The sequence below is a fragment of the Lontra canadensis genome, unplaced genomic scaffold (assembly GCF_010015895.1).
Source record: "Lontra canadensis isolate GAN:19392208 unplaced genomic scaffold, GSC_riverotter_1.0 scaffold133, whole genome shotgun sequence".
Taxonomy (NCBI): domain Eukaryota; kingdom Metazoa; phylum Chordata; class Mammalia; order Carnivora; family Mustelidae; genus Lontra; species Lontra canadensis.
This window is the reverse complement of record NW_022631127.1, coordinates 2,523,196-2,544,975: the sequence shown is the minus strand read 5'-3', so window position 1 is coordinate 2,544,975 and position 21,780 is coordinate 2,523,196. Positions and strand designations below refer to the sequence as shown.

The 21,780-nt window shown below is 61.5% G+C and overlaps 1 protein-coding gene across 1 annotated transcript in view; it reads left to right on the top strand.

The window, feature by feature from the left end:
• Positions 1-19,614, top strand: part of PLXNA1 (plexin A1) — a 49,407-nt gene extending 29,793 nt beyond the window's left edge. Inside the window, exons 16-32 of the mRNA XM_032842870.1 lie at positions 255-422; positions 896-989; positions 1,152-1,391; positions 1,480-1,623; positions 1,963-2,197; positions 4,631-4,773; positions 6,258-6,514; positions 6,766-6,832; positions 9,418-9,564; positions 9,675-9,834; positions 10,673-10,776; positions 11,050-11,146; positions 11,487-11,677; positions 11,866-12,035; positions 13,959-14,171; positions 14,285-14,435; positions 16,145-19,614. Coding sequence (XP_032698761.1) covers positions 255-422; positions 896-989; positions 1,152-1,391; positions 1,480-1,623; positions 1,963-2,197; positions 4,631-4,773; positions 6,258-6,514; positions 6,766-6,832; positions 9,418-9,564; positions 9,675-9,834; positions 10,673-10,776; positions 11,050-11,146; positions 11,487-11,677; positions 11,866-12,035; positions 13,959-14,171; positions 14,285-14,435; positions 16,145-16,240 — 2,677 coding nt within the window. The 3' untranslated portion in view covers positions 16,241-19,614. The remainder of the gene's footprint in view (positions 1-254; positions 423-895; positions 990-1,151; positions 1,392-1,479; positions 1,624-1,962; positions 2,198-4,630; positions 4,774-6,257; positions 6,515-6,765; positions 6,833-9,417; positions 9,565-9,674; positions 9,835-10,672; positions 10,777-11,049; positions 11,147-11,486; positions 11,678-11,865; positions 12,036-13,958; positions 14,172-14,284; positions 14,436-16,144) is intronic.
• Positions 19,615-21,780: the final 2,166 nt, after the last annotated feature.

Here is a 21,780-nt window from a genome sequence, read left to right as displayed (position 1 = left end):
AATCCATGCTGAGCGTGGCCCTCTGGGAGGCACACGCTGAGCCCCTCAGAGGGCCTGGCGGGAAAGTGGCTGGAATGGTCAACGGGTACCTGAAGTGGGTCCCGCTGGGGCTCCGTTTTACAGGTGGGCAGGTGAGGCCCAGGAAGTGCCGGTGCCTTGCCTGCACGGCTATTGGTGATGGAGCCAAGCTACTGAGCCTATCTCGTAAGCAAGCCGCACACCTGTGTCCTCACCGTCCCTCCTGGCTTCTCTAGGAGGAATTCCAGAGAGATCAGGTGTCTGACGCCCCCTGGGCAGAGCCCCGGCAGTGCCCCCATTGTCATCAACATCAACCGCGCTCAGCTCACCAACCCGGAGGTGAAGTACAACTACACAGAGGACCCCACCATCCTCAAGATCGACCCTGAGTGGAGCATCAACAGGTGGGTGCCCCCCCCCACAGCCCGCCGTGAGCCCCCGAGACCTCATCTGTTCTGTGTGGCCCCTGCTGAGGGTGGGGCTCCTATACCCGCCTCTCTTTGTGCTTTGCACTGGGCGGGGGTGGGGTGGGGGAGTAGGTCCCAAATGGGTGTGTGAAGACCTGGAGTGCTGCTGTGTCCTGGATGCGAGAGCCCAGTTTTCGTGTTGGTCATGGACACAGATTGTCCGCCAAACCCTGGGCCGCTGGGCTCTTCAGAAAGATCAGACAAATGCAGTGAAGTGCCCAGAGTCAAGGCTCTCAGGACGAGGGACTGTGTGCACCTTGAGACATGGTTGGTGCCATTGGAGGTCCAGTGCACAGGGATTCTAACCTGTCCACCATCTTTGGGGAGCTCGACTGGCATGTCTGGCCCAACCTGTGTGTGTTGGGCCTGGGCAGAGCTTCCCCCTCGTGACCCCCTACCCCATCTTCCAGCGGAGGGACCCTCCTAACGGTCACAGGCACCAACCTGGCCACTGTCCGCGAACCCCGCATCAGAGCCAAATATGGAGGCATCGAGAGGGAGAACGTGAGTCCTTGTGGGATCCCTAGCAACTTGTGCCACTGTGGGGGTGGGGGAGGGGGTGCGGAGAGGGTGGATCTTGGGGAGGGAAGGCGGCATCCCCTCGGCCCTGCTGGGGCCTGACTGTGTGGGGAGCAGCCAGCCCAGCATCCACACCTGCGTCCCCAGAGCTGCCTGGTGTACAACGATACCACCATGGTGTGCCGGGCCCCGTCGGTGGACAACCCCACGCGCAGCCCTCCAGAACTGGGGGAGCGGCCCGACGAGCTGGGCTTCGTCATGGATGACGTACGCGCCCTGCTGGTTCTCAACGCCTCCTCTTTCCTCTATTACCCGGACCCTGTGCTGGAGCCACTCAGCCCCACGGGCCTCCTGGAGCTGAAGCCCAGCTCCCCACTCATCCTCAAGGTGGGCCTCCATGAGCCTGGGGTTGGGGGGCCTGAGGGGGAGGGCTTGTGGGGCCATGGGGCTCTCTGGCTCACCCTCACCCCTGCAGGGCCGGAACCTCCTGCCGCCTGCGCCCGGCAACTCGCGGCTCAACTACACGGTGCTCATCGGCTCTACACCCTGCGCCCTCACTGTGTCAGAGACCCAGCTGCTGTGCGAGTCACCCAACCTCACGGGGCAACACAAGGTCACGGTGCGTCCAGGCCCGCCCAGCCATGTTCTGGCTCCAGCTCTGGTCTCCTGGGCCCCACCTGCCTTCAGCCCACTGACCCTGCCCCACCCAGGGCAAACCTGACTCTGTGGCTAAGCCCCAGACTTGCCTCTGGCCCAGCGAGAGGGCGGCTCAGCTCTTACTCAGCCCTGAGGGCCCCTGGTGGGTCCTGCACCTACCCTGAGTACCCGTGTCCCCACCTGCTGCCTGCTCCAGGCCAGGGGCAGGTGCCATGGGTCTCTCAAGGGGCATGGTACCAGGGGCGTCTGGAGCTTCCAGTGGGCAAGGGACCTCCTGAGTGGCTTGTATCCCCACCCCCAGGTCCGGGCTGGCGGCTTTGAGTTCTCGCCAGGGATGTTGCAGGTATACTCAGACAGTCTGCTGACCCTACCTGCCATCGTTGGCATTGGCGGGGGCGGGGGCCTCCTGCTGCTGGTCATCGTCGCTGTGCTCATTGCCTATAAGCGCAAGTCTCGGGACGCTGACCGTACCCTCAAGCGGCTGCAGCTACAGATGGACAACCTGGAGTCCCGAGTGGCCCTGGAGTGCAAGGAAGGTGCGTCGTCAGAGTCACAGGCGTGCGTGCGTGTGTGCGGGGCAGGCAGCAGCTTGGGGGACAGAAGGCGGAGAGCTTGCTGAGGCTGCCACCCCATGTGAGCCAGGCCCTGTCCTCCCCACAATTTGGCTCGGTATTCAGCCTTTTGGTGCCTTTGCTGTACAGGCGCGGGCAGACAGGTGAGGCTCTGACCAGGGCCTGCATCTGGGCCCTGGGGTGAGTCTGGCCTCTGTGGATGATGCCAGAGACACAGACCCTGGAGCCACAGAGCTCGTGTCTGTGAGCCTGCAGGACACACGACCTTCTCATGTCTCAGGTTCCTTGTCTGTAGGATGGGCACGGTGATTCTGTCCCTGGGGTCAGGCATGGCACCAGTGAGCCGGGGCCCTCTCTTTAGAGTACATACACACCTTGGCCGGTAGTGGTCTTTGTTTTCTCGGGGCTGTGCTGGGAATAAGGCTTCAGCCTAGCCTCCTATGAGGGGCGTGTGTCCCTTAGGACCCTGCTGTGTGAGTGGTGATCAGCTCAGGGCCTTCAGTAGAGAGACATCGTGTGGGTTTTTGTGCAGGGCGAGTCTGGGGCGCAGGCTGGCTTCCAGCATGGCCGGCCTGGACCCTCAGCTTCATCTTCAGCAGTCTCTCCCTGGGGTGCCTGGACCAGCACAGGGGGCAAGCTCAGCCTTCTGCTGGGACTGGCCCCACCCAGTCCCTGATGCCATGCCTGTTCACACGCCCCCCCCTTCCCTAAAACCTGCTCTCCTGGCAGCCCCCCAGGGAGAGTTGGCAGACCCCAAGGGCAGGAGGGGGTACCCCGGAGAAGGGGATATGTCCTGGCAGGTAGGGGCCGCCCCACCTCCGTCCCACATGACCCAGAGAGGCCAGTGTGCCCCAGGCCCAGGCTCCTCCCCAGCAGAGCAGATACTGCTCTCCCTGCCTGTGCGCCGAGGGTATGCTGCAGGGTGGGCAGAAGAGAGGTGGGCACACATGTCGGGGGCTGCAGGGAAGCCTGATGGCCTAGGATGGAGACCTTGGACTGTGTGGTGGCCACTTGAGCGGGGCGGGTTTGGCTTCTGTGTGTGCTGCAGGCTCTGGGCACTAGACAGTAACCTTAGCCTGTGATGGCCAACCTCAGACCTGCTTAGCTTCTCTGGCTGCTGCGAGGTGGCACTGCAGGGCTGGGTGACCTGGGCCCCTGTCTCTTCATGGCTCCTGGCTTGCCGGGGCGGTTGCAAGGGGTGGATGAAGCCACACTCATGGTCGCTGACAGGTGAAGGACCTGTCTTAGGGGTTAAGAGCAACCTCAGACATTGTGCAGATGCTGGCCATAGCTCTGGAAGGCAAGTGGTGGGAGAGTTTCTGTTTGGGGCATGAGGAAAAGGACCTGAGCAGGAGGCAGGGTGTGAGGCCCCGGGAATGGCTGCTGCATGGGGGCCTCGTGCCTGCAGCAGGCCTGACGTAGGCCTGACGTTGGGGTGTTGGTAGCTTCATGGGGATTAGAATGTCCCATCTGGTCAGGACCCTGGCCTGAGAACTGAAAGGTTGTGGACCAGCCCACCCATGCTGCGGGCCACAGACAGGTGTGCGAGCCTTGGGTGGGAGTCAGGTGGCCTGGATGGGGAGCTCTGTGGGCAGGGAGAACCTTGGGAGGGGGCAGCTGTATGCCGCGGCCAGCACACAGGACGCCTTGATCTGCCAGCACGGCGTGGGGGGCAGAGGCCAGCGGGTGCTGCGGGGCCGGCCAGGCGGTGATAACCAGGCACTCGGCGGCAGTGCCCCGGGGATGAAGGTCCCGGCTCTTAATTAAACCTGCCAGTCGGGCCCCAAGCCCGCCTGGCATTCCTCTGGCTCCTGATCAGATAGTGCCTCCCCCATGGTGCTGCAGGGCAGACGCCTCACAGCTCTGGAATGTTCCGTTGAGGCCTGCCCTACCCCTGCCTGCCTTTGTTTCTGAACGAAACAGAGCTGCTCCAAGCAGGGTGGGCGATGGAGAGGGCCCAGCGGTCTGAGCCTGGCGTGTGGTGGTTGTCAGAGTGGAGGGCTCTAGGGCCTGGAGAGACCCTCCTGTCTCCTCTCCCTGGCCACATTCCTCTTTTTCCCGGCAGCTATGGCCTGGGAGCCAGGGCGAGTGATGTGTGCCCTTAGGTAGTAGAGGAAGCCGGCCTCCAGAGCTTAACTGCCCCCTGGTGCCAGGGTTAACTGCAGGAAGCCCCTCTCAGCCCGGCCCCGGGCACGCCACCTTCTCTGCTCTTGTCTGGTGCCTCCTGTGACCCATCAGAGGGACAGAAGTTTTGTCCGCATGTCAGCGTTGGGAGGCCTGGGGGTTTCCTGAAGGTTACCCAGCCAGGGAGCAACAGAGCCCGAGTTGGAGCCTAGCCCTGAGGGGGTGCTGCTGGGGCTGGAGGGGTACCTGCCTTGACACCTCGTGTGGCTGCAGCCTTTGCGGAGCTGCAGACAGACATCCACGAGCTGACCAACGACCTGGACGGTGCCGGCATCCCGTTCCTTGACTACCGGACGTATGCCATGCGGGTGCTCTTCCCTGGGATCGAGGACCATCCAGTGCTCAAGGAGATGGAGGTGGGCTGTCGGCTGGAGCTCATGGGGACGTCTGTCTGCTCCCGGGACCCCTGGGGGTTGGCCCAGATGGGTTGGAAGGGGCCCTGGGAGGCAGGGCCCTCGGCTCCCTGTAGTGCTTCTGCTGTGGTGGGGAGACGGGCCTGGTGGGGGCCTGGGGCGGGGCTGGCCCGCATTCCAGCCAGTCGCCCTGGCCGGAGCTTGGGCTCACTGGGGCCTGCCTCTGTTCCAGTGAGGCCTTGGGTGCGTTGTGTGCCACAGGCCCATTCACCGGGGCCATCTGCTGGCTGGTTCGGATGCTGAGCTTCGCGGGGCTGGGGCTGCTATTGTGTGGGCTGGGAGGTGGGGGGCCCAGCAGGAGTTTGCATGGCTCTTCGGGGTAAGTGTGGGGCTGACGGCAGAATGGTGGCCCTCATGGAGCTGGGCTTTTGGTTTGTGGAGCTATTGACGGTACTCGGGCTATGGGCGTGAGCTTGCTGAGAGGAAGAGGGCTGGCCCTGAAGTCCCCTAGGGGGTCCCCAGAGGCAGGCTAGGAGTCCAGTCCTCAGCTAGAAACAGGCAGGGGCTCAGCAAATCTGCTCGGTCATGCCATCTGGCCGAGGGCATCCCATCTCTGCACGCTTTGGATGTGGGGGAGCCCATTCCCTGTCGCAGCTCTTTTGGTGGGATAGTCCCTCTTGAGCTCTGCTGGAATGGGCCTTCCTGTCACTCTGGCTCAGGCCCGGATAACCAGGGCTGCTCAGCAGCTCCTCATCCCTGGGATGGCTGCCACGTTGAGGGTTCCACGTGTTTTATCGCATCTCTTTCCTGATGTGACCATCTGCTGTGTCAATATGAATGTTCTCTTAGTTATGACTGTATTCTACTTGGGTCTTGTCACCTATCTGCCTGGGCTGGCAGCAGTGGCACCGGCAGCTTCCAGCATAGTCTGGTGGGGAATCTCCTGTTTTGCTGTGCATAAGAGAGAGAGTAGGGTCCCTGGAGCCAGCCATGCCTGCATTCCACCCCCTTTCCCCACTTCCATGTCATATGGCCCTGAACAAATCTCTTTCTCTTCTGGACTTTGTTGTCCTCTATGGCGTGGGGACAGTGATTCCTATTGTGAGTGCAGACTGAGACATGGCTCTGCTTTGCTGGTGCCCAGCAGATGGGGCATTGAGTTCAGCTTCCTCCTAGCTATGGGAGAAAGGCTGCAGGAGATGGTGGTTCCAGCATCCGACTGCAAGGAGGGTGGCCCTCGTTCTGCACCTTGCACTGACACTGGTCTGTCCCGGTCCCTGCCTGTGATGGGTTTCTCAAGTAGTTTCCTGGACACATTCCCTCTGCCGAGGACAGTTGAGGCCCCGGGACCTGTTAGGGCAACGTGTCACCCTCTTGCAAGGCCCCCTCTCTGGCCCTGCCTTCAGCCTTCCTGTCCTGCCTCTCATGTGGGAACTGGGTGCCCCTCTGGGTCTGAGTGTGCCCATGGGTTGCCCCCTCTCCCCCAGGTGCAGGCCAATGTGGAGAAGTCGCTGACACTGTTTGGGCAGCTGCTTACCAAGAAGCACTTCCTGCTGACCTTCATACGCACGCTGGAGGCCCAGCGCAGCTTCTCTATGCGGGACCGGGGCAATGTGGCCTCGCTCATCATGACGGCCCTGCAGGGTGAGATGGAGTACGCCACGGGGGTGCTCAAGCAGCTTCTGTCCGACCTCATTGAGAAGAACCTAGAGAGCAAGAACCACCCCAAGCTGCTGCTGCGGCGGTGAGCCCAGACTTCTGCCTGCAGACACGGGAGGCTGAACCAGCGTGTTGGGTGCGGGGACCCTGCCCCGGGCCATGCCACTTCGGGCACCCGGTGGCACCAAGCCAGAGTGGTCCCACTCAGAAGCTGGGCTCTTTGGGGCAGAGCGCTGGGGTTTCCAGGGCAGCCCCTTCAGCGCCCTGGGTGGCGGTGGGGCGGGCGCAGTGGGCGGTGGAGTCAAGCCCCCACCCCTGTCCATGTTGTGCCCCCAGGACTGAGTCAGTGGCGGAGAAGATGCTGACCAACTGGTTCACCTTCCTTTTGTATAAATTCCTGAAGGTAGGTGGCGGCTGAGGAAGAGGGAACGTCCTAGATGGGGTGTCGGGCAGGCGGATAGGCTCAAGGGCAATAGAAGGGAGAGGGACGGGCAGGGGCAGGTCTCAGCTCAGAGGGGCTCAGCTTGGGACTGGTTCTCAGCAGGCACTCCCCGAGGACTTGTGTCCCGTTAGCCTCTTTCCTCCTCCTCCTCCTGGAGGCTGACTACGCCTCACCCAGCCCCGAGGCGGGAGCGGACACCCCAGAGGTGGTGAGCGTCTGGCTGACCTGGAGTTTGGACCCAGCCCCACGTCTCAGTGGCTGAGCCCATGGCCTGGGGCCAGGGACGGAGGGGATGTCTGGGCAGGGTCTTCTGTGTGTCTAGCACCCAGTGCTGGCCAGCCTTGGGGGCTCTTGTTGGCGACTGTTTTTGGGAGAGGGTGGCCTTCTCTGTTGCCTGGACAGGCCTCCACCCTCAGAAGATGAGCTCTGGAGGCCCGTGGCCAGCCTCGGAAACGGGTGGAGGCTAACTACGGGTCCAGGTGGGTTTTGTTTGGGATGTGAGTAATGAGACCGGTTGCTCGCCATTTAGAAATCAGATGATTCAGACATAAATGTCTGGCTTCCCTTAAAATCTGAAGGCTTGGAAGACAGGCCTGCAGTCTTGAGAGGTGGAGGGTGGCGGGGCCCCGTTGTGGCCCAGCGTGTGTGCTTCGTGTGTGCTCCTGCCTGGTCTCCGGTGTCTGGTTGATGCCCTGCAGGTGGCCAGGGTCATAGGCAGTGGGGCCCAGGGGCCATGGGTGGGGGCTGGCTCAGGTGGCCTGGGGCTCACTTAGACTGTGGTTGCTTCTTGGCTGTGGACCTCGGCTGCCAGGGTTCTCACTGAGTCGGGGATAGCGGCGGACCCTTGGAGGTGCCTAGGGCAGGGTCTTACCCTGAGTTGGGGGGAGAGGTGTGGGTGTGGGCACAAGGGCAGGTAAGAAGGGGCAGGAAGTCAGGTGGATGAGGGACTTGAACACAGGTGTGAAGGAAGGGAAGGAGTTAGCCAGACCAGGGGAGAAAGGCCCTCGAGGTGTGTGCCAGCTCCAACCTGGGGGAGCCGGGGGAGCCGAGCCAGGGCTTGTCCCATGGGGCCCACGGTGGGAGGGGACAGCAGCACTCTCAGAATCCTGGGCACGTAGCAGGTGCCCTGTAAGCAACGTTACTGTTGCACAAAACTGGTGGCCAGTGACAGACTCGTGCCCTTCTTGTGGAAACTCGCTTCTGTGCAGATTGCAAAGGGTACTTAAGTGCTTGTAAAATGGTGCTCTGTAAGCCAAGGGAAGCCCTGCCTCTGTTCCTTCCTGTCTGGACCTGACTCTCTGCCCCCAGAGAAAGGGGGCTCATTCTGACATCTGGTCTGAGAAGCTGGGCTGGCTGTGTGTGTGCTGTGTGAGTGGGACTCTGGACCCACAGATGGACGGGGTGCATGGGCCTGGTGCCATCTGAGGGTTGTGCTTTAGAATCACCATCGGGGCCTGCTTTGTGGAGGGGTAGAGACATGGGGGATAGTGAGTAGAGGGACAGGGACAGGGAGGCCACGTTTACTCAGAGCACCACTTCTTCCAATTCCTATTTGCCCCTTCACCATGCACATGAGGGAACATACTGGGCCGGACGGGATGGCCCAGGGCCACGAGGGGGCAGGTGACTATGCTGGGACTCCCTGCCCATACCTGCTGCAAGGCCAGGTGCCTGAGACTTGCCTGTGCTGCCTTTGTCCACAGCAGAGACCTTGGGAGAAATTTCTGGTTGTAGGGACAAGCGGAGGCAGAGGCTCTGAGACGGGGACACGCTGAGCTGTTGGAGGTATAGACAGTGGCCTTGGTGGCTGCAGTGTGGGGAACCAGAGGGAAAGTGGTCAGAAGCCAGAGGGGCAAAGTGGACTTGTGCCAAGTGCCAGGGGCCCCCTTCAGGGCGTCTTGGCCATGGACTCCTGTGTCCCGCAGTGCTGGACAGTCGCTGCTCCGGGTCAGTGTGTCTGCACCCATGGTTGCATTGGCTTACTGCCCTCCAGTAATGGAAGGAGGGACGGTCCTCTGCCTGCAGGGCTGGGTCCCAGCTGGGTGGGCCTCCAACATCCAGCCCGCCACCTTGGGCAGTGCCGTGCGGCCTAGGGTCCACCGTGCCTGGGGCTGTGGGGAGCCTAGGCTTTGTCCTGTGTGTGGTGCTGGCTGTTCCTCTCGGGCTCCGACAAGCGGCGTTCTGGAGCACAGGCAGGCGGCTGTGGTGCTGGTCCCACTGAGGCCTGAACTGGGGAAGCTTCAAGGGGGAGTGTACCAGCCTGGGTCTTACTTGGTATAAACCCAGCTTGGCCACGAGGCATTTCTCTCCGTGTGCTCCCGGCCCTTGTGGTTTAGGCCGCGCTAGAGTTTTCACTTGGAAGCTCATAGGGGCAGCTTGAGTGGCCCATTTATTCTCTTGCACTGTCTTCATGGGGCTCTCAAACCAGGGTTCCGCTTGCCTCTTTCATTGCGGGAAGCGCGCACACAGCTGCGTGGGGGGCAGGCGGGCAGAGGCGGAAGCCCCCAGGTATCCTGGACGCTGCCTGACCCTCCTGCCCGCTGCAGGAGTGCGCGGGGGAGCCGCTCTTCATGCTCTACTGCGCCATCAAGCAGCAGATGGAGAAGGGCCCCATCGACGCCATCACAGGTGAGGCCCGCTACTCCCTGAGCGAGGACAAGCTCATCCGGCAGCAGATCGACTACAAGACCCTGGTGAGTGCGAGCCCGGCCGTCCCGTGCAGCCCTGCCCTCCCTGTGCCCCCCAGCACAGCGTGCGCCCCTGGAGAGCCCGGGTTTGATACGGCCCCCTTCCCTGCCCGCAGACCCTGAACTGTGTGAACCCCGAGAACGAGAACGCACCCGAGGTGCCGGTGAAGGGGCTGAACTGTGACACGGTGACTCAGGTCAAGGAGAAGCTGCTGGATGCCGTGTACAAGGGCGTGCCCTACTCCCAGCGGCCAAAGGCTGGGGACATGGACCTGGGTGAGCCTGGCTGCAGCTTGGCAGCGGTGCCACTGCGGGGCTCCGGGAAGTTAGGCTCTGTGAGCCTGAGGTTGCAGGGCAGCCCTGGGGCACTATTAGAGGCCACAGGCAGTGAGCTGGATGCTGGGTGCTGGTCTGGAGGTGCTGGAAGCCGTGGGGGGTTCTGCGGGTAGGGCTGTGGTCTGGGCTGAGCTCTGGGAAGTTGCTGCTGGCCAGGGTGGAGGGGAGAAGCAGGAAGTCTGCTTCAGGAGCCACTGTCCTGCAGGGGAGAGAGGCAGGGAGTGGGTTCCCGTGCATTGTGGGAGCTAGGAGGCTGTCAGAGCTGGCATGGGGGGCCACTTGGCTCATGAGCCAGACAGGTAGGGGCATCTGCAGAGCTGGAAGGGCTAGAGCAGGCAGCAGAGGTAGAGGGCCTGGGGGTCCCGTGGTAGCAGTGACCAGAGAAGCCAGAGCTGGGGCCTTAAATGCCAGGCCAAGGAGGTGGGCCCAGAGCCCTGGAAGGCAGGACATACCCACAGCAGGGCAGCTGCCATGGGGCGGGGGTAGGGCTGCCAGAGGAGGTGTGGGCGGGGCAGGGACACAGGACCTCCCTGCAGTGGTGTGTGTGTCCTGCTCAGAGCCAGAGCCGGGAAGGGAGCCTAGCCTCGAGGAGGGGAGAAGCCTTGTGTTTCCCTTACTCTGCTGTTCCAGGCCTCTCACTGAGTGTCCACAGGGCACCCTGTCCCCTCGGGGCCTGTCCGTCCCCTCCGCTGGGAGAGGCCAGGATCTGGCAGAGGGAGCAGTAGGTGGGAGGCGCCTGCCCCAGTGGCCCGCCCCTCCAGCGCTCTCTTCCCTGCAGAGTGGCGCCAAGGCCGCATGGCCCGCATCATCCTGCAAGATGAGGATGTCACCACCAAGATCGACAACGACTGGAAGAGGCTGAACACACTGGCTCACTACCAGGTGACCCCCCCCGACTTCCTGACCTTCTCGCCAAGGCTTGGCCTCTCCTCCCGGGGCTCCGGGGCAGTGCGGGAGCCAGCGTCCACGCCCCTCTGGCTCTGGGCAGTACATCCCAAGAAGATGATATAGGGGCCCACACAGCCCTGCAGATGCACTGCTGGGGAAACTGAGGCTTGGAGCAGTGAGGCGACTGGCCTCCAGGCTCAGAACTGGAACGGGGGTGTCCTCTGGGCCTGATGAGGGGTCACATGTCTCTTGGTCCTCTGCCCGCAGGTGACAGATGGGTCCTCGGTGGCCCTGGTGCCCAAGCAGACATCCGCCTACAATATCTCCAACTCGTCCACCTTTACCAAGTCTCTCAGCAGATATGGTGAGCAGGTGCATGGGGACAGCAGGGCCCACAGGCCTGGGTGGGCGCCTCCCCGCGGCTCCCTGCACAGGCTGGGACGGGGCTTCTTTGTGGCTCATCACTTGGAGAGATGGCTTTTCCCTCCAATGTGGAGGCTCCCTTTCCCCGGATCACGCATTAGTGGTCCTTTTGCCGTTGCCTCAATGTCTCTATCTGTCCCCAGCAACCCAGGGCGGTGGGGCTGTTGACTCCACAGTTTTCAGCTTGGATCAGGGAGCTGCCAAGGCTGCCCAGCCAGCAGCAGGGTGGGCATGGGTGCTAGGCATGGAGGGCACCCCACTGACGGCCGGGGTCCCCACAGAGAGCATGCTGCGCACAGCCAGCAGCCCCGACAGCCTGCGCTCACGCACCCCCATGATCACGCCCGACCTGGAGAGTGGCACCAAGTTGTGGCACCTGGTGAAGAACCACGACCACCTGGATCAGCGGGAGGGTGACCGAGGCAGCAAGATGGTCTCAGAGATCTACCTGACGCGGCTGCTGGCCACCAAAGTAGGCCTTGGTGGGCGGGTGGTGGGGACATGGCAGGGACACCCAGGCCCAGGCCTCAGAAAGCCGTGGTCAGAGTAGATCCCCTCCCCCTTGGCCTTATCCTATGGCCGCATAGGCCTGGGTGCCTGAGATGGCAAGGGGGCAGCCCGGTGGCCCTCCTGGAGCTCTGTGCCCTCTCCTGCCTGCAGGGCACTCTCCAGAAGTTTGTGGATGACCTATTCGAGACCATCTTCAGCACAGCGCACCGGGGCTCAGCCCTGCCGCTGGCCATCAAGTACATGTTCGACTTCCTGGACGAGCAGGCCGACCAGCACCAGATCCACGACTCCGACGTGCGCCACACATGGAAGAGCAACTGGTAGGTTCTGGAGGGCCGGCGCGGCGGGTGCAGGGGTGCGGCCCGGGGGCAGGGGATCGGGCTGGGGAAGGTGGGGGCTGCGGGGCCTAGGGGGGCTGGCCCCAGGGACGGGTTTGCCCAGATGAGGAGAGAGGCCCCCAAGCTCACCACACCCACTCTGAGGCCAGCCCCTCTGTGGGCGGGCCTTCCTGATTCACCCGTCTTGGGGGCGTCTGCCGCCTCCCCGCCCAGGTCCTCTGCTCCAACTTGCAGGACCTGCCTTGGGGTGGGAGGTGGACACGTGTGTGTGTGTATGTGTGTGCCTGTGCATTCACTAGTGTCTCTGGGTGTGCATGGTTGTGTGAGGGTGTGTGAGTGCGGGCTTGTGTGTGAGAAGCTGGAGCAGTGGAATGGTCCATGCTGGCTGGCTCCAGTAGGAGGACAGTTAAAGCCAGCGCTCCTGAAGCTCTTTCCCCGCCCCACAGGGCCAACAGCCACTGCTCACGCGGGCTTTCATGTCTCTGAACTTAACCTTGGGCCTTCGGCACCATTCACCCTATCCTTACAGGAGCTCCTGTGTGTTTGGCCTCTGGCCTCTTCCTCCCTTGTCCCCTGGTGACCTTAGTCCTCCTAGGACTTTGAGCTCTACACGCTGCTGCTTCACAAATCTGGGATGGAGCCTTGGCCCTTGTTGGGGCCTCCAGCTCCACCTGTGCTCCGTGAGAGGGTTCCATGGGGCATTGGAGAGGAGGCAGCGCCATACAGGTCTGCGTCGTCCAGGGAAATTTTCTGTGATGATGGAATGTTCTAGATCTGTGCTGTTCAGAGCCATGGCTAGCAGCCATGTATCACTACTGAGCATTTGATATAGAATGAGTGCAACTAAAAATCTGGATTTTTAACTTCATTTGATTCTTTTTATTTTTATTTATTTATTTTTAAAAGACTTATTTATTTATTTATTTATTTATTTATTTATTTATTTGACAGAGATCATAAGTAGGCAGAGAGGCAGGCAGAGAGAGAGACAGACAGAGAGAGGAGGAGGAGGAATTAGGCTTCCCGCTGAGCAGAGAGCCCAACTCGGTGCCTGATTCCAGGACTCTGGGAGCATGACCTGAGCCGAAGGCAGAGGCTTTAACCCACTGAGCCACCCAGGTGCCCCTAATTCTTTTTTTTTTTTTAATTTTTTATTTTTTATAAACATATAATATATTTTTATCTCCAGGGGTACAGGTCTGTGAATCGCCAGGTTTACACACTTCACAGCACTCACCATAGCACATACCCTTCCCAATGTCCATAACCCCCTAATTCTTTTTAATTTAAACAGTTAACTTGGGCTAGTGGCTTGTGCATACCTTAGCTGATAGCTGTCCCAGAGGGGGATTTTGGATGAAGAGGTCAGCTCTCTGTGGGGCTATGTCTCCTGGACCCCTTCCCAGTCTTGCTTCCAGGGCCCATCTGGGCAGGAGGGGTGAGCCAGCCCAGATGTGACCTGCCTTGGTGGTGAGCCTTCTCCTGGAGGGGAGCCTGTCTAGGTGTGAGCCAGCCCTAGTGGTGTGTCTGCGTGGGTGTGTGCCTTTCATGGGGGTGAGCCAGCCCAGCTGTGTGTATGACCCTGATGTGAGCAGGCCTAGGAGGGCTGTGGCCATGTGCAGGGGGAACCCAAAGGTGAGGGGGCACTGTTGTCTGTACGTCTCATCTATGTATGCCTGTGGATGCCGGGGGGGCTACCCTTCAGGAGGTCCTGGGAGGTAAGGATGCGCTCACCGGGAATCCTGGCTCTCTCGGGGCCTCAGTTCCCCTACGTCTGTGGACGTCCCTGACCAGTGTGAGGGTCAGAGCCAGGAGGACTGCAGGCCCTCGGGATGGGCCCTTCCCTATGCCAACCGGAAGAGGTGCCGAGGCCCTGTCTGACTGTGCACCTGGGCACACCCACAGCTTGCCTCTGCGCTTCTGGGTGAACGTGATCAAGAACCCGCAGTTCGTGTTCGACATCCACAAGAGCAGCATCACAGATGCCTGTTTGTCCGTGGTGGCCCAGACCTTCATGGACTCCTGCTCCACGTCTGAGCACAAGCTGGGCAAGGACTCGCCCTCCAACAAATTGCTCTACGCCAAGGACATCCCCAACTACAAGAGCTGGGTGGAGAGGTAGGCAGCACCTGATGGGCAGGTGGGCAGGGGAGGGGCCAGGACCCCACTCACCGCCCCCCTGCCGCCCTCGGCCCATCTGCTGCCCCGGCCCACCTGCTGCCTCCCCACAGGTACTACGCAGACATTGCCAAGATGCCCGCCATCAGCGACCAGGACATGAGCGCCTACCTGGCGGAGCAGTCGCGGCTGCACCTGAGCCAGTTCAACAGCATGAGCGCCTTACACGAGATCTACTCCTACATCACCAAGTACAAGGATGAGGTGCGCATGTGCGCTGGTTCTGCCCGCCCGGCTCAGACCCCTGCCCGATGCTGCCAGGCACACGCCCTCTGACAAAGCCCCTGCAGCTACCCGGCCCCTCCCCATGCCTCAGGCTGGCCGGGCGCCTCCTGCTCTTCCCCCTCTGCACCCCGACTGGCCACCTGGCTCACTAGGGCAGGGAGGGAATGCTGTCGTGACTCCCTGCCAGGCCTGGGCTACACTAGCTCAGGGATCGTGCTTCTGTCACCGTGGGGCATGGGGGAGTGGACGGCTGTATCTTTCTCAGGTGGAGACTATGGGTCAGGTAGTGACTGTGCCCTGAGGGCCCTGTTTGCGGGATTTATCGGCCTGGGTGGCTGTCTCCAGGGCAGGGCAATGGGCCTTTCCTCAAGTTTCAGCACCTTCCCCCATTGACTTGGAGTGAGGCTTCAGGAGTCCTCCTAGGCATCTGTGATGACCTGGGGCTCCGTGAGCTGTCTGGGGAGGAAGGTTGGACTTACAGGCTGGACTGGAGAGGACACAAAGGCCTGGAGCAGCAGGATGGGCCTGGCCAGTGCTAGGGCCCTGAGGCCAGTGTGGGCTCTGTGGCAGGACCACAGAGGCCAGGATGCTGAATCAGCTGGCCCTGGGGGAGGAGTAGGGAAGGCTGAGGCACGGTTCGTCCCTTGGTATGCAGGCCTCAGGGAACTTGGGCTGTTCCCCGAGTGAGATGGGCGGTCAGGGTTTGGAGCCATAATTGGAGCCAGACAGCAGGGGACGAGAGGGAGGCAGGGACCAGCAGAGGCTGCAGCCATGCTGCTGGGCCGTGGGGTTCAGGGGCTGGGTGTTGCCTCTCTGACTGGGTGTGGGCCCATCTCCAGACCTGTGGCTGAGTGAGAGGAAGTAGGGCAGGCTGCAGGAGGTGTGGGTCTCAGGGGCGTCCAGCTATTCAAGCATGAGGGGGCAGACTGGAGAGTGCAAGAGTCTCGGGCTCTGGGCCCAAGTGTGGGGTCGGCAGCTGAGAGAAGGAGGCATCTATGTAGGCGTGGAGGAGGCGGCCGCAGAGATGAGTCCAGAGCCGGGAGGGGCAGGCAGAGCCTTGGGACTGACAGCCGGGGACAGGCCAGGGCCAATGGCCAAGTGCCGAGGAGGACAAGTGACCTGCAGGGTGGGGACTGAAGCCCGCCTTCTTGCGGCCCTCTAGGGGAACCGGGAGGAGCTAGCAGTCCTTTCTGAGAAGTCCTCCTGTAAGGGGTGCAGAGAAACAGGTAGTGGGTTGGGGGACTTGGGTGCAGGGAGGTGGTGGTGGACTGGTGCTGGAGGGCTGATGGCCAACAGGATCCAGGAGCATGGGCAGAGGGTCCAGCAAGCGCTCAGTGCCTCAGGCGGAGCTGGGGTGCAGAGTAGGCTGTGAGAGGTGTCCATGCCCCAGGAGGCCAATCCCTGCTCAGACAGACCTACACCGAGAGGGCTCCAGGGCGGGCTCTGATGAAAGCCCGGGTTGGGGGACAGGGTCGGTGTACTGACCTGGGGGACTCGTTCTCCACACGGGGATCCTGGGAGTCAGGCTCAACCCAGGCCCCTCAGCGCGGTGCCAGCTCCAGAGTCCCTGCGGGTCGTGGCAGGGTGACATGCTTCCTGGGCACCCCCCACCCCAAGATTCCGTGTACCCACCCCATGGGAGTAGGCAGGCCCGGCTGGGCCCACTGACGCCCCGCCTCCCCCTGTAGATCCTGACAGCCCTGGAGAAGGACGAGCAGGCACGGCGGCAGCGGCTCCGGAGCAAGCTGGAGCAGGTGGTGGACACGATGGCCCTGAGCAGCTGAGACCCTTGGCCGTCACCACCCAGCGGGAGTTGAGCAAGAGGGCCCGCATGGGTGGCCTCTGTCTGGCAGCCAGAGCTGGGAGGCCTCGGAGGCAGCCTCGCCCTCAACTGTGCCTATGCCAGGGCGCTCGGGGCCGGGCGTGTGGTCCAGCATCCTCCTGGCCCTCCACCTCCTCTTCCTGCCTGGCGAGGGCCCCGACTCTTCGTGGTGTGGGTGACCGTGCCTACAGCACCTCCCGTGCCCAGAGCTGCTCACCACAGGGCGGGTGGGAGGAGCCCTGGTGTGACCAGGGACTTCTTGGGAGGAGAGGGTGACCACCAAGGACCTGGGGGTATGGCTGGAGCCCTCTGGGAAGGGGGTAGCCGGCCTAGTCCATCTCCTTGAGGCTGTGCTGCTGAGGTCAGAAGGGCCAGGACGAGGGGCAAGGAGGGCACCTGCTGTTCCTGGCGTCCTCCCCAGAGTGGGAGGCCCGGGCCCCGGATGGCATCCCTGGGGGGAGGCCGAATGCCGGGGGCCCGGCCAAGGGGAGCTGAAGTCGTCCACCTGCCGCCGCCCACCTGCTGCGTCTGGAACCCCCAACGCTCGCTGCTGCACCACCGCCACCGTCCTCCCAATTCACCGCGTGCTGTCCGCGGCCGCGGCTGAGGCCGGAGCGCCACGTCAACCTCGCCCAGACAGGTCCCAGCTCCCTCCTATGGAGGGGCTGCAGAAGGGCTCGCTCAGCGCCCCCACGTGACTTCCAGAAGGACTCGGTGACTCCTCTCCTGTCCTCAGGGCTGTGCCTCTGGGAGCCACTGGGGCCTGGGGCTCCGGGCCATGAGCGCACGTTCCCATTATTTATTCCCCTGCAGCGCCGCTCCTGGCACCAGCCCCTGGGTGGGCTGTGCTCTCCCTGGCCGTGTGGGGCTTGGGAGCAGCCCCTGGCCACCCTTCTCCCTCATACCCCTCTGTGTCCCCTGCTCTCCATGCCCACCTTCAGCGGCTTCCAGTCCAGCATCTCTGCAGTGCCCCTCACGGGCGGCAGGACATCTGGGGGACTTGTTTTGGGTTTTATTTTAGGGGAACTCTCTGGGTGGGCACTCGGCTGTGGCAGGGCCCCTGGGAGTAGGACACAGTGACCAGAGGGTCTGGAGGTCGGCTCTGCCCATCCGGCCCTCAGTGAGCAAGAAAGAACACATTTTTAATTAAAAGAACTCTGTACATATATATATATATATACACATATATATATATGTGGCTCTAGCCTCAGTCTCCAGCCCCAGTGGGGTCCTGTACAGTAAACTGGAGGAGGAGAAATTTTACGATGTAGAATAAGGAAGTTGAGGCAGTGGGAAAGCAATACCAAATGGTCTTGGAAGTGGCCAGGGCCTCCTTGAGTGGCGCCCCCAAGGCCTCTGCCGCCCGACCTGCGGGCCACCCTGTTTTCGTTGTGACGTACAGAGGAGAGAACTCGCCGGCCCCTCGAGTGTCCAGGGCGCGGGGCCGTGGATTCCTGCATGACCGTGCTAGCGTTTAGTCTGACTTGAACTTTTTAAAACTGCAAGTGTTGAATACTAGAGGTTGTTAGACCCCGTTTTTTATGTTTTTTTAATTAATCAGTCACTTGTGAGCGCAAACAAGCGGCCCGGCCCCTTTTCATGTTCACTTTTTTGACGGTACTCAAGATTCCCATGGACTTTAAGGGACAGCTAACTGTGGCCAGCCCTGCGCCCACGGGCTGCCCGTCTTGGGGTCCCCCCTCCTAAGCAGCGTGAGCCACACCCTGGAGATGAGGTCAAGGGCCGCTTCCTTCCGTGGGGAGCTCCATGAAGGCTGAGCGCTCCTGGTGCAGGAAGAGGATGGAACAGGCCAGACAGGGGGTCCCATGGGCACCAGGCAGGGCTTGGGCCTCCCGCTGCAGTGTGTGCCCTGCTGGAGCTCAGGCAAGCCCCCTGCCTCAGCGCAGCCCCTGTGGACTCGTCCCTGGGCAGCCGAGTTGAGGCTGGTCCGGCTGGAGATCTGGCTGTCTTTTGGTAGCCGCTCGCCTTGGCCTAGATTCTCATCCCCCGGTGCACTCCTGCCTCCCCTCTGATGTCGCCTGGCCGTGCCTGGGGCCAAGCCTCCGTTCCCTCCCCCCGGAAAGTCTTCCCAGGGTGCCGGCTTCTATGCGAAGCCCCCGTTCTTCCAGTTCCGTGAGGGTCAGGTTGGGGCTCCTCAGCCCCTGTGTCCCTCCTGTTCAGAATCCAGTTCTGGCCCCTTCCTCTGCCCTCCCTGGTCCCCGCAGAGCTGAGCGCCTGTGCCTGCCTCTGTGAGGCGACAGGTTCAAGGGTTGGGCCCTCCCCATGCCCTTGTCACCTGGACGGTGGGCAGGCAGGGCAGTGGTAGCAGAGGGAGGCCAAGCACTTTAGCAGTACCTGTTTACATGCGAGCCCATGGAGCTGGTCCCCAGCCTGCCTCACCCCTGCAGCAGGTCCCATGCCGGCCTTCCTGCTGGTACATGCTGTTAGGCCCTGCCTCTTCCTCATCACTACTTCCCACGGCCCTCCCAACTCTGCAGCACCCTGCCGGTCCCTCTGTGTGTCCCTCTGGCAGGGGCTCTCACTCCAGGCTCCGGCACTGGCACGGGGGCCTGGCAGGGGCCTGGAATTGAAGCCCTGCTCTGCGAAACGAGGGTGGGCGCCGTTGCCTGGAAGGCCCCTCTGCTGCCCCAGGGCTCGGGGGATCCAGGCCCCAGTGTGGGAAGCAAGGGCTCCTAGCCTGTCCCAGACACTGCTGCTGTTGCCTGCTGCAGGCCACGCCTATCCACCCCCCTGCCTGGCCTTCCCTGTGCTTCCCTGCCCTTCCCCGATCCACAGGGTCTCAGGAGTGCCCCCCGACGACTTAAACCTCGGTCTGGGAGCCTGGTCTCTCCATATACCTCGAGCTTGCCCTGTACTCCCCAACCCAGGGCCTGAGGGGCTGGGACTGGGGGCTGTGGAAGAGGGACCTGGGGGGCCCAGATGGATGGCCCCAAACCTCCCTCCTGCCCTCCCTGATTTGGCCTTGCTCAGAGTACCCCCATCCCTGTTCCCCAGTTCTGGATCTGATGGCTCACGTCGTTGGTGCTACACAAGCTAGAATAGATATATTTAGAGAGAAAGAAAGATATTTTTAAGACGAAGCCCACAATTAGCTGTCCTTTAACACCACAGAGCCCCCACCCAAAAGAAGAGTGATCACTTGGCGGGCCGGAGCTGCCCGCACAGCTATCGCTGTCCTGCAGGAGCAGCGCGGCTGGTGGGGCGGTCGCCCGCAGATTGTGTAAATATACGGCTATTTCCTATTTTACTGTTCTTCAGATTTAGTACTTGTAAATACACACACACATTAAGGAGAGATTAAACATTTTTGCTAAACCTCTTGGCTCCGAGTGTTGGTTGCTGGGAGCGCTTGGGGGCGGGGCCTGTGGCCCAGCAGGTGCACCCCACGCTTCAGCCTTGTTGCCTGCGTGGCGCCAGGCCCCTTGCCTGCTGGGCTGGGTGCCCTATGGACCCCAGTGGGGTTCACACCAGCACAGCCCCATCACTCCAGAACTGCCCTCAAGAGGAGGCTCTTGGCCCCCACCGATTTGCCCCGGCCTGGGTGTCTGGGGACCTTGGATGCACTCTGGAGCCACCAGCGAGACAGAAGGCCACTGAGGCCTCAGCCCCTTGGGGACCCCACACACGACTTCCTAGAGGTTCTCCCGGTGCTTCTCCTAGGCAGCCGGCTTACGAACACCTGGCTTGGAGCTCTGGTTCCTGGGGGGCCTTGCCGAGACACAGACTCCGCTCCAGAGAGCCCAGAGAGGCCCAGCCGTCCCGGGGATTCCAGGCCACCTTGAACGGGGAGGGCCGGGAGCCTTGTTGACCAGACTCTCTCAGCCAGGAGCATTCTTCTTGTTGGGAACCCTGCAGCTGAGGAACCCAGTAGGGAGTGTCGGCCTCCGCAGCATAGATACACTCCTCCATCCCATGAAGACTTGGGCCAGTATTTTTTTTTTTTTTAAGATTTTATTTATTTGACAGAGAGAGACACAGCGAGAGAGGGAACACAAGCAGGGGGAGTGGAAGAGGGAGAAGCAGGCTTTCCACTGAGCGGGAAGGCCCATGTGGGGCTCGATCCCAGGACCCTGAGATCATGACCTGAGCCGAAGGCAGATGCTTAAAGACTGAGCCACCCAGGCCCCCTGGGCTGGTACTTTTCTGACGAAAACCACGTGGGTACAGCTTCTGCAGGTGCGTGGCTCTGCCCAGCGGCCCTGTCTCTAGGCCCTTCCCCTCCAGGGCCCAACAGGGATGGCTGTTGCTGACCCAGAGGGTAGGTATGGGGGGTCAGCGGTGGTGATTTTGGAAGCAGCAGGCCTCTGGGTGGGACAGGTGGGACGTGTCCCCAAAGGACATTCCTGTGGATGGAGGACTTGTAACCCAGCTGCTGTCCAAGCATGGCTGGTGGACGGACTGGTTTGGACCTCTGTGGGGTAGGGCTTCTTACCTCAACAGATGGGGATTTGGGGGGCACACAGGTACTGCCCAAAGCCACACAGTGGGAAGTGACAGAGCCGGAGCAAGATCCGGCCACAGCCTATCAGGAGGGAGTTTCCCAGAGAGCCCTGGCCGCTATCTCCGCCCGCCTTCCTGCACTGTCCTCCCTTCCTGAGGGCTCTGACAGTGGTCTATAAATCATAATCAATACCTCCTGCTCCAAAATGGGCCCGTCCTGACAGCCGGGCTGCAGGCATTGAGCTCAGCGCCAGGCTCAATTACTAAAGAGAAATCAGTGTAATCACCATGAAATTGCATCGGAAACAAATTTAGCAAATGCGTCCCGTTCGGGGTGTGACGTGGCCTGTTCTCACGGCTCAGTCCCCTCCAGCTTTCCGGCACAATCAGCCCTGCCTCAATTACCCTCGTTAGGCCGCCGGGGGCTCCAGCCCCACGAGCCCGAAAGCAAGCGATGGCCTCTGAGTCGCAATCAGCGCTCACTGCACCGTGATCACGCGTAATTACACAGCAAGCACGGTGCGGGGGGCGGTGTGGGGTGGGGGAGGCAGCGCCTTCTGATTGCTGCACACATTGGCTCATCCAGGGTATTAAAATCATCAGCTATTAATACCAGGGTTTGTGGGGTGCACTGAGCAGGGCATGTCAGTGGGGCTGTGGACAGCAGAGGGGCGAAGCTCTGGTTTGCACTTGGGCAGCCACTAGGCTAGATAATCAGAAGCTGGAAGAGCTAGAGTCCATGTGGGAGGCTCCTACAGATGTCCCCGAGGGGCCTTGGGCCTTCTGTGCCCCTTTGGGGCCTTCCTGCACACTCGGGAGCATGTCAGATGGTGCTGCTTCATGAGGCATGGGTGGCCTTTCTGAAAATGGGCTGGGTGGGGTCATGTGGCTCACGATGGTCACTGGATGGTCAGTGAAATGGCTTAGGACACTTCTAGGTTGGGCATCTAGTTGTCCTGCAGGGAGGATTCTGGAGAGCAGGATCTCTAGCCAGCCTGCATTACACAAAGGGCTTGAACACAAAACAAGCTCAAGCTGGGC